Raw genomic sequence first — 12,497 nt, forward strand, 5'->3', positions numbered from 1 at the left:
GGGGGGGGGAGGAGCAGCAGGCAGTGATCCCCCCCAGATAAGGTGGTTTATCAATGGTATCACATGTACACATGTACTCCCAGATGTTTACATGTCAGGGCTGGGACTGAAACACAGCCATTTCACAGCCGGTGATAATGGGTCCTTTCTCCACCATATTACACAGACTTCTGCTGTCAATCAACATCAATGTCTCAGCTCGTTGATTTCATTTTTTGTCTCAATATGATAAGTTGTAAGTCCTCAAATGATGACTTTGTTTATAATGAAATAAAAAATGTTTCATTAACATAATACCTGCTTATTAATACAACACAATTATTAAAATCTGAACACTCCCTCCCTCCCCCTTCAAATCTTTCTACATTTATCACTGATGAAGTTTACCAGTTTATCACTGATAAAGTTTACCATACTAAGAGTGAAAAAAAAATTGCTAACTGTTTTTCTATGTTAAGCACTGATGAAGTTGACAATGCTGAGTGACCTGCTAACGATGTCTATATTGTGACAGTTAGGATCCTGCTGATAACCGCTCCCTGCCCCCAAAGGACCCTGGTAGATGAAAGTACCACTGAGGAGCACAGGATAAATATTTCCCATGTAATCCAGGACCACAGCAATTAGAACCACATTTAAAACCAAGTCATATGGGGATTTTCTCATATTTTGGTCCAAGGCTGATGTCAATTCAAACCAGATATCAGTAAACGTGCGATAACGTTTAAATATTTTATAGATCTTTTACTCCAAACATCAAATGTATCAATTGAAGTTGGGGTTTAAAATTAAATATTCTATTCATATCTTATGATGATGGGGTAAACGTTGTGACCGATATCAGATTGGGGCATGCCTCAGAAATTCTTCATTAAGTACTCTTCATTAAGTACCAAGTTATTAAATTATCTATCTTTTTTAAATTAAATGGGTTTTTTATGGCATTTGTTTTTTATCATGTATACATGTTTCATTCTACAGATTATTATGTTTCATATTTAATTTGAAAAATACAAATTTGCAGAGTGTTGAATTTTGCGATTTTCTGATTGTTAAGTCTGCAGTGTTACCAATGACTGGTTATCCTGATTGTTAGGTCTGCAGTGTTACCAATGACTGGTTATCCTGTTTGTTAGGTCTGCAGTGTTACCAATGACTGGTTATCCTGATTGTTAGGTCTGCAGTGTTACCAATGACTGGTTATCCTGATTGTTAGGTCTGCAGTGTTACCAATGACTGGTTATCCTGATTGTTAGGTCTGCAGTGTTACCAATGACTGGTTATCCTGATTGTTAGGTCTGCAGTGTTACCAATGACTGGTTATCCTGATTGTTAGGTCTGCAGTGTTACCAATGACTGGTTATCCTGATTGTTAGGTCTGCAGTGTTACCAATGACTGGTTATCCTGATTGTTAGGTCTGCAGTGTTACCAATGACTGGTTATCCTGATTGTTAGGTCTGCAGTGTTACCAATGACTGGTTATCCTGATTGTTAGGTCTGCAGTGTTACCAATGACTGGTTATCCTGATTGTTAGGTCTGCAGTGTTACCAATGACTGGTTATCCTGATTGTTAGGTCTGCAGTGTTACCAATGACTGGTTATCCTGATTGTTAGGTCTGCAGTGTTACCAATGACTGGTTATCCTGATTGTTAGGTCTGCAGTGTTACCAATGACTGGTTATCCTGATTGTTAGGTCTGCAGTGTTACCAATGACTGGTTATCCTGATTGTTAGGTCTGCAGTGTTACCAATGACTGGTTATCCTGATTGTTAGGTCTGCAGTGTTACCAATGACTGGTTATCCTGATTGTTAGGTCTGCAGTGTTACCAATGACTGGTTATCCTGATTGTTAGGTCTGCAGTGTTACCAATGACTGGTTATCCTGATTGTTAGGTCTGCAGTGTTACCAATGACTGGTTATCCTGATTGTTAGGTCTGCAGTGTTACCAATGACTGGTTATCCTGATTGTTAGGTCTGCAGTGTTACCAATGACTGGTTATCCTGATTGTTAGGTCTGCAGTGTTACCAATGACTGGTTATCATGTTTGACTCATGTACTCATCTTTTACAACTAAAATCAAAGAAATCTGGAACTGTAAGCTGCAGGCTTTTATCTCTGCTCTGCCATAAAAATGGGCAAAATGAAAACTAAAATGGAAGCCTGATTAAATGATGAAAATGGTTGCTAAATTTCATGAAAGTCTGTTGAATATATTTTAAGCAGTTGTCAAGATACAAGTTCTTATTGTAATGGAGACAACTACACATGTCCGTTATCTCAGCCGCCACTAAACAATCATCCCAGACGAAACTATTTGAATCCTCCCAACATAAGTCAACGTAAGGCTATCAATGACCGTGGGTTAATTAATAGTGAATTCTTTAAACGACTTTAACTATTGATAGGACATTAAACGCCATACAACAATTCAAACCTTATCTGAATAAGTCTATGGTCTACAGTGGTGAAATGGTCAAACCCCATACAACCAATCGACCCTTATATATAATAGATACGAAGATACACTTTATATATATAATAGATACGAAGATATATATATAATAGATACGAAGATACATATATAATAGATACGAAGATATATATATATAATAGATACGAAGATATAAATACAGTAGGTAAAAGAAATCAGATTTCCTAACTAGTCATACCTCTGATTAGCGATGAAGGGGAAAAAAACAATTAGGCTAATCCTAAATGAATATGTTTTGAACATGTTAAGAAGCAGATACATGTTCAGTATATGCATTGTGAAATTAATCTTTAAAATAAGATAGCTTGCCTAACTATGCAACTATCCTTACCCAGCATTCTAAATCTGTGTGAGGCTGAAATGAACAATTTGTTTAGCCAACAGACTTGAGTAGAAATCTGTTTTCATGAACATTATAAGATGAGACATCAAATATATATATATATAAACCACATATCAGATTTCCTTAAAATTAATTTTAAGAATAGCAGGGAAAAGAAATAATTTCCAGAAATATTGTCAGATCTATAATCTAATCTGTGTCATATTTTTCTGACATTTATTTTAGAATAATTGATTGACATGATCTTCACAATATATAAAGACAAAAAGGTCACACAGAGCTTAATTAAGGATAGCATTGGTGAACAATTGATGTCAAGGCCAGAACATAAAATGTCACAGAGAGCTTAATTAAGGATAGCATTGGTGAACAATTGATGTCAAGGACAGAACATAAAATGTCACAGAGAGCTTAAGGATAGCATTGGTGAACAATTGATGTCAAGGCCAGAACATAAAATGTCACAGAGAGCTTAAGGATAGCATTGGTGAACAATTGATGTCAAGGCCAGAACATAAAATGTCACAGAGAGCTTAAGGATAGCATTGGTGAACAATTGATGTCAAGGCCAGAACATAAAAGGTCACACAGAGCTTAATTAAGGATAGCATTGGTGAACAATTGTTGTCAACGCCAGAACATAAAAGGAGAGCAGGAAAAGAAGAAAGGAAAACCTACAGATCCTGAACAGTAAGACACAGCAGGCCCATTCTGTTTTATACGTTGGCAGCCTGTAAAACACATTCTGCCAGCTCCACGGAGGTCACACAGACAAGGTGTTCAACTTCTATAGTCTAACACAAGGGTTATGGCAGATCTACAATTGTCTAAACAGTGCAGCGTCCTCTCATCATGGACCTCATTCCTATTCTCCTATCTTCATTTCAGCTAGAACTATAATAAGAGCTGCAAAGTTTCATTGAAACTTGTTAATTTGTTTCTTACCAAAAAAAGGGACGCAAGTGTTAAAATGAACAAGAGATCCCAGAGGGATCTTGGCGCCCACATTTGTACCATCTTCATTATTTCTTTGTCAGTTCGATCTTTTCTCTTCTTTCCTCTAATCTGTTTGATCGAGTCATGTTAACAGTAAATGCACCTTGAGGTAACTTTTGATCTAAACTTTATACTGATGTGTATGAAAGCCAATCTTCAAAGTGAGTTTGTCATTTCACATATTTACTAGTACAGTTCTTAAATGTGAAAGAAATAGAATCGATCATTGCAATATGAGAAAGATCTGTTTAGTTCTTCTTTTAATACATTTTGTGTTTATGATCAGTCTCAAAAGTTGCCCTGCACAGCTAAGGACCAAGGGGAAACTACATATAAAGTTTGAGAAAGATCCCTCAGGTGCTTCTTGAGAAAAAGCAATAACAAACTTTCACTATCAAAATCCAAGATGGCTTCCTGTCGGCCATGTTGTATATCCAATCAGTCTCAAAAGTTGCCCTGCACAGCTAAGGACCGAGGGGAACCTGCATATAAAATTTGAGAAAGATCCCTCAGGTACTTCTCGAGAAATACCGATAACAAGAATTGTTTAAGGACAGACGGCGGACGGACCACGGACCACGGACGCAGGGTGATTTGAATAGCCCACCATCAGATGATGGTGGGCTAAAAATGTGTTACATAGTAAATATCTCCTATGACCTGGAAAAAATCCTGACTGTCACGATAAGGATTTTGTCCTTGATTCTATAATTTTTCTCACATTGTCAGTCAATGCCATTATGGCATAACCCTTGTAATTCACCGATTACAAAAATAAAATGTCAAATTGTACACTTTTAAATCTCACAGCTATCTTATTCTTTTTCATACACAAATCATCGGTGAGATATTCTTGGTTTCTTTTTATTCATTTCTTTTTTTACGTAATGAAAAACTACATTTTTTTCAAACCACTGTAGAATGTACAAGTGTTTTTTTAACACATGTTTCCCGATCAACTTCAAGATGGAGTTCTCATGGTAAAGTATTACAAAAACAAAAAAACATTTCTGCAAGTGACTTTTTAAATAATTACATTTTTCACTCTCTTTTTATCAATTTGAAAAGGATCGGAACAGTTTTAGCTTCCTGTTGTTTTCATCCATTGAACCTTCGACAAGATGTTAGTTTAAGAGTAGCCTTTTCCACCGAGAACACTATGTACCTCTATTTAATTACTCAGAGTATACCTCAAATCTATTACTGGAATTCAATATACTCCAAAATCACAATTGTCAAGACAATATACACACCATACTACACACAGCAAATAAATTTAACTGCTGTTGGTGAAATGTAATTCTACATTCTCTAAAGACACTGTTCAGAAGTCTTTTTCTTTCTGTAACAAAACTGAGAATTTTCCCCCCGAATTCCATTTCTGAAAATTTTGATAGGTATTAAACACAGAGCCCTTACTGAACTGAGACTGAGATCAGAAAAATTACAATGTTATGGTAAACATTGAAAACATAATTTGTAATTTCTGATAAAGTATGTAACGTTTTGCTCATACCACCTAAATCTGCAGACAAACTGGGAGTGAAGTACTTTGGAACAAACAGGAATTACAGTTTGACGGGTTTAAAACAAAAATGAATTTTGAGACACATCATAAAACAAGTTTCCCATTTGATATGACTATCATACTTCTAGAACACGCTGACATTTTTCACCTGTAAAGGGAATTTAATTGCAATCTTCTACGTATTGATAATTGTTTTGTATTGATTTTAAATAGAGACGCTTACTGTTGAATATCGAAGTATTGGTGTATTGAAATCAATCAAATTAAAGATGACAAGGGTATTATGTGAGGTATTACAGCTGAGGCTATAATCACCCAGTGACAGACCCGTGGCCTCATTGTGGAGTATACATGACAGATTCACGCCAACGTTATTACATTATTAATACATCGGTATGTCCAATATCACATTCCCTCTCCACCTTCTGGAGCTCCCACCTGGAGAAGCATGCCTTGAAGATGTCTTCTCTGTATTAAAAAAGTTTTGTCTATATTACATGAATTGTCTATATCTAAATAAATATCATCAGAAAATATCACAATTGTGAGATGCTACAATCAGATTCCGAGTCTCGCAACGCCAGTAGTATCTACAATATTTATATGTATAGACATCAATCAGGGTGGAGATGGAGATGACCCTTGTCAGCTTCTGTATCTATATAAGTGATGATCACGGTAAGATTGACAGGTATAGAGAAATATGTACAAACTTACATCAATCACTGTGACACTGGATCCCTCTGTGGAGCAAGGCCGGCTGATGATGATAATAAAATCGCTTCAACAGTCCTTGGAGCAAGTGATCCTCACAATACAATATACATATGTATGACTGTGCAGGCTGGTGGCATTGTAACATGCACTCTGGTGATACCACAGAGATTCTGGTCTCAATGCTTCTGTACAGGATTGCTGCTGAAGCTGAGGTTAACTCAGCATCCGTATCATTCCAATGTAATGAAATCTACTAGCCATGCATGAAATCAGCACCCTGGTCAGTGTTTTTATACAGTTTTACATTGTAACAGTCTCACAAGTGTTATACTGTCTGGAACTGAAACTCGATAGGAGGGGGGAGGACTTACATATTACACTAATACACATGGGAGGGAGAACTACAGTTTACACTGTATATATACCACAGAGTATACACTGACTATATATATAGGAGGGGGCATCTGTAAAGTATGTTAGGTATCAACTGGGAAGGAGGGAAGAATATGGAACAGACTTCGGACTTCCCTAATGTGAAATGAGTTCTTTAGGTAAATGCAGTCCAATCCCTATTAAGAGACCATCAATGGTAAGTTCAAAAGTGGCCTCTTAATACAGGTTTATTTCAAAATAAAATTATCACAATAGGGAGTATTAAAAATCGTCTCTGAACACAGGTGGTCTCTTAACTTTTCCAAGTATACAAGTTAAGTTAACACAGGTGGTCCCTTATTACAAGTTAAGTTCAAGATGAAACCACCACAATGGGGAACATGAAAAGTGGTCTCTTAACACAGGTGGTCTCTTAATAGAGTGACTGCATGAGGTTTGCATATATAAGGGTCTGTAACCAGGTATGTATGTAAGGGGGGTCTATACCTAAGTATATATGGGAGGGGGTCTATAACTAGGTATATATGGAGGGGGTCTATAACTAGGTATATATAGAGGGGTCTATAGCTAGGTATATATGTAGGGGGTCTATAACTAGGTATATATGTAGGGGATCTATAACTAGGTATATATGGAGGGGTCTATAACTAGGTATATATGTAGGGGGTCTATAACTAGGTATACATGGAGGGGTCTATAACTAGGTATAAATGGAGAGGTCTATACCTAAGTATATATGGGAGGGGGTCTATACCTACGTATATATGGGAGGGGGTCTATAACTAGGTATGTATGGGAGGGGGTCTATAACTAGGTAAATATGGGAGGGGGTCTATAACTAGGTATGCATGGGAGGGGGTCTATAACTAGGTATATATGGGAGGGGGTCTATAACTAGGTAAATATGGGAGGGGGTTTTAACTAGGTATGCATGGGAGGGGGTCTATAACTAGGTATATATGGGAGGGGGTCTATAACCAGGTCTATTCAGAATTGTCTCATTTATCCAGAAGACGATCGCATCTGAAATCAAAGGTGGCTGACTCGAAGGTAGGTGTACAAACAAGACTCCAATGTATCTTATAAGCTTACAAACTCCCCTTTCTACAACGTCTACTGCTAACTAGATATATGGGGAAGTTAGGAGGGGGCAGTTTGCTGGGTAACAAGATAAATAGCTCTCTCTGGTTCCCAGACAGCTGGTTGTACTAAGTACGCATGAATGTGCAGGATTCCAGACATTTGTCTTTAGTTAAAATGTATATAGACTCATCAAGCTTTCTCCACCTGAGCTGCCAGTAATACTGACACAGTGTTAGGGGATGGTTGAAGGGAGTGTTCTCTAAAGTCGATAACTGGGGTAGGTGTGCAGTATACAGGAGGGGTCATAGGAATACCAGGGATAGGGGGGTGTATACATATATACAGATACAGGGGATACACTGGACATGAGATACAGGCGGGGTGGGAGTAACAGGGGAGACATATCAGTTACAGGAAAGGGATATGAGTTACGGGGAGACATATTAGTTACAGGAAAAGGAAGTGAGAAACAGGGGAGACATATTAGTTACAGGAAAAGGATATGAGTTACAGGGGAGCAATATTAGTTACAGGAGAGGGATATGAGTTACAGGGCAGCAATATTAGTTAGAGGAGAGGGATATGAGTTACAGGGGAGCATTATTAGTTAGAGGAGAGGGATATGAGTTACGGGGAGACATATTAGTTACAGGAAAAGGATATGAGTTACAGGGGAGACATATTAGTTACAGGAGAGGGATATGAGTTACAGGGGAGCAATATTAGTTAGAGGAGAGGGATATGAGTTACAGGGGAGCATTATTAGTTAGAGGAGAGGGATATGAGTTACAGGGAGCAATATTAGTTACAGGAGAGGGATATGAGTAACAGGGGAGACATATAAGTTACTGGAGAGGGATATGAGTTACAGGGAAGCAATATTAGTTAGAGGAGAGGGATATGAGTTACAGGGGAGCAATATCAGTTACAGGAGAGGGATATGAGTTACAGGGGAGACATATTAGTTAGAGAAGAGGGATATGAGTTACCGGGGAGCAATATCAGTTAGAGGAGAGGGATATGAGTTACAGGGGAGACATATTAGTTAGAGAAGAGGGATATGAGTTCCCGGGGAGCAATATCAGTTAGAGGAGAGGGATATGAGTTACAGGGGAGCAATATCAGTTACAGGAGAGGGATACAAGTTACAGGGGAGCATTATTAGTTAGAGGAGAGGGATATGAGTTACCGGGGAGAAATATTAGTTAGAGGAGAGGGATATGATTTACAGGGGAGCAATATCAGTTGCAGGAGAGGGATATGAGGTACAGGGGAGACAAATTAGTTACAGGAAAAGGATACGAGTTACAGGGGAGACATATCAGTTACAGGAGAGGGATATGAGTTACAGGGGAGACAAATTAGTTACAGGAAAAGGATATGAGTTACAGGGGAGACATATTAGTAACTGGAGAGGGATATGAGTTACAGGGGAGCAATATTAGGTAGAGGAGAGGGATATGAGTTACAGGGGAGACATATAAGTAACTGGAGAGGGATATGAGTTACAGGGGAGCAATATTAGTTAGAGGAGAGGGATATGAGTTACAGGGGAGACATATTAGTTAGAGGAGAGGGATACAAGTTACAGGGGAGACATATTAGTTAGAGGAGATGGATGCAAGTTACAGGGGAGACATATCGGTTACAGGAGAGTGATATGAATCACAGGAGAGTGGTATGAGATCGAACAGGGAGGGATAATAATTATGTTACTGGGAGGGATATTACAGGGAAGGAACAGTAACCACTGGGGAGAGGGATAAGAGATAAGGGGAGGAACATTAACTACTGGGGAGAGGGATACGGGATACAGGGGAGGATTATAAACCACTTGGGAGAGGGATACGAGATACAGGGGAGGATTATTAACCACTTGGGAGAGGGATAGGAGATACAGGGGTTGAATATGAAATACATGCAATGGATAGGTGTTGCAAGGGAGGGATGTGAGATACAGGAGAGGTTTGATAGGGCTAGCTATAGAGAGGAGTATTGGGTCTATAGTGAGAGGGTGCTACAGTTATGGGGATGTTTACACATGTGTTAATTTAGTATGTAAGAGGAACACACACTAATGACTAATGAATTGGGGATGGCATTCCAACATGTTGGTTACTTTCAGGTCAAAGGATTCTGACAAAAGTCCATAGTGATAGGTGTCGTGATAGGTGACTGGTGATAGGTGTTGGGATTTTCCTTCAGAAACACAGCTGTATTTATGGTGGAGTTGACTTTGAGCTCTCCTACCCTAAGATTTTGTAAATTTTGCCAGTTGTATTTTTCTACTAGCTTATCTCCCCTTCGCCTGAAGTCGGGATCAGACATCCAAGACATCAGAATTATAAGTCTCTGTTTCTTTTATAATTTGATACTGAGGGGCCAGTCTAATGGAGGGAATTTGATTAACATTCTTATTTTTACCAAGTAGAAGCAGTTTGACTGAAGTTTGAGACTTTTTGTTGTGTATTGACCAATCAAAAGTGTTATCTTATCAAACAATCTCCACAGCAAATATTAATGAAATAAAGTTGTGGTTTAACAAGTGCATGATATTGAAATGTATGAACATTTTTAGGTCTTTGTAAGACGAAGTATGGTAACTTTTAAACTTAAATGAAACAATAAGCAATTTCATTTTTATTGACCGAACTCAAAGTTCATGTAGGTAACCAGTGGTCAGTACCCCTCTATCAGGCACTGAAACACAACATAAAGATGTGAGAAATTGATGGTGGACATTCACTAAAGTGTTGGAGGCGTCCAACACATACTAATGAGGTGTAAAGAGGCGTCCAACACATACTAATGAGGTACATATAGGTGTCCTAGACTCCCGACGATGGAGGTATGTTTATGTGTTCGTCAAAAGAAATTGGAGTTGGCACACAGCATTTACACTCTCTTTCATCTTCAAGAAAACACACATTAAACCACATTATCAAATGTACCAGAAATGTTTATCAAAAACTTGTTTGCTTCTAATGAACACAACTTTGGCAAACAGATCTCTTGTTAGACCTGTTGTAACATACAATCACCGATCCTGATAATCATGTGCACGCGTTTCAGGATCTGGCAGTCACAGCACCAAAGCATTCTGTGAACTTATTTTTTCAATAAAATTCCATTTAAAATCTCCTCTTTGAGATTCTAAATTATACATGCATGCATATTAATACAGAAATGATACCCTCTTTAACAGTCATCATTTCTGCGATAAAATATGTTAGAAATTGACTTTCAATTTTACATTGACAGAACAACGTGTCGTTTACGTATTCACATCCGAAACATACGAATACGAATTGTTGCCTTTAATTTAAGATTCACTTGTTATAATCCAAAACCTAAACACAGGATTATGCATTTCAAATGTTAAAAGATGAAATTACATGAATAAACAAAATATTAAATAATGGCCGGGAAATTATTCATAATAACCAATGCTGAATGACGCATAGTTATGACCCTTTATAATTCGGATTAAATTATAAGGTTAGGCATCTGAATTGTTAACTTTCATATGCAGACATTTTGCATAGAATTGGTTATTTCAAAACTATAAGATTTGAATTGGAATTCTAATGAAGATCGAATCACCTAGTGAACAGGTTATGTGTTTTCTGACTAACTGATCACCTAGTCAACAGGTTATGTGTTTTCTGACTAACTGATCACCTATTGAACAGGTTATGTCTTTTCTGACTAGCTCATCACCTAGTGAACAGGTTATGTCTTTTTTGGCTAATTAACAAATGAACAAATTATAAAAGCTGTATTCTTAGGGTTATTCCTAACCCTAAACCTAACCCTTAGATGGGACCCAGCATCAGTCTCAGATAGGAGCCAGCAACAGTCTCAAACAGGAGCCAGCATCAGTCTCAGACGGGAGCCAGCATCAGTCTCAGCCGGGAGCCAGCATCAGTCTCAGCCGGGAGCCAGCATCAGTCTCAGTCAGGAGCCAGCATCAGTCTCAGATAGGAGCCAGCAGCAGTCTCAAGACAGGAGCTAGCATCAGTCTCAGACAGGAGCCAGCATCATTCTCAGACAGGAGCCAGCATCAGTCTCAGATGAGAGCCAGCATCAGTCTCAGACGAGAGCCAGCAACAGTCTCAGACGGGAGCCAGCATCAGTCTCAGACAGGAGCCAGCATCAGTCACAGATAGGAGCGAACATCAGTCTCAGACGAGAGCCAGCAACAGTCTCAGACAGGAGCCAGCATCAGTCTCAGACAGGAGCCAGTATCAGTCTCAGATAGGAGCCAGCAGCAGTCTCAAGACAGGAGCCAGCATCAGTCTCAGACAGGAGCCAGCATCAGTCTCAGACGAGAGCCAGCATCAGTCTCAGATAGGAGCCAGCATCAATCCCAGATAGGAGTCAGCATCAGTCTCAGATGAGAGCCAGCATCAGTCTCAGATGAGAGCCAGCAGCAGTCTCAGACGAGAGCCAGCATCAGTCTCAAACAGGAGCTAGCATCAGTCTCAGACGAGAGCCAGCAGCAGTCTCAGACGAGAGCCAGCAGCAGTCTAAGACGGCAGCCAGCATCAGTCTCAGACGAGAACCAGCAGCAGTCTAAGACAGGAGCCAGCATCAGTCTCAGATAAGAGCCAGCATCAGTCTCAAACAGGAGCCAGCATCAGTCTCAGATGAGAGCCAGTATCAGTCTCAAACAGGAGCAAGCATCAGTCTCAGATGAGAGCCAGCATCAGTCTCAGACAAGAGCCAGCATCAGTCTCAGACAGGAGCCAGCATCAGTCTCAGATGGGAGCCAGCATCAGTCTCAGACAGGAGCCAGCATCAGTCTCAGATGGGAGCCAACATCAGTCTCAGACAGGAGCCAGCATCAGTCTCAGATGAGACCAGCATCAGTCTCAGACGAGAGCCAGCAGCAGTCTCAGACGAGAGCCAGCAGCAGTCTAAGACGGGAGCCAGCAGCAG

General features: G+C 39.3%; 2 protein-coding genes across 2 annotated transcripts in view; one reads left to right on the forward strand and one right to left on the reverse strand.

The window, feature by feature from the left end:
- The window catches only part of LOC110467075 (neuroglian-like), a gene marked incomplete at its 3' end in the record, with an annotated part of 317,409 nt that extends 310,960 nt beyond the window's left edge, over positions 1 to 6,449 (reverse strand). The window contains exon 1 of the mRNA XM_021523975.1: positions 6,081 to 6,449. The remainder of the gene's footprint in view (positions 1 to 6,080) is intronic.
- The window catches only part of LOC110467062, a 63,343-nt gene extending 51,180 nt beyond the window's left edge, over positions 1 to 12,163 (forward strand). Inside the window, exons 2-3 of the mRNA XM_021523954.1 lie at positions 11,376 to 11,714; positions 11,976 to 12,163. Of these exons, the coding sequence (XP_021379629.1) occupies positions 11,376 to 11,714; positions 11,976 to 12,163 (527 nt within the window). The remainder of the gene's footprint in view (positions 1 to 11,375; positions 11,715 to 11,975) is intronic.
- The last annotated feature ends 334 nt before the right edge of the window (positions 12,164 to 12,497 follow it).

This window comes from Mizuhopecten yessoensis, unplaced genomic scaffold (assembly GCF_002113885.1).
Source record: "Mizuhopecten yessoensis strain PY_sf001 unplaced genomic scaffold, ASM211388v2 scaffold11157, whole genome shotgun sequence".
NCBI classification, from domain to species: Eukaryota; Metazoa; Mollusca; class Bivalvia; order Pectinida; family Pectinidae; genus Mizuhopecten; species Mizuhopecten yessoensis.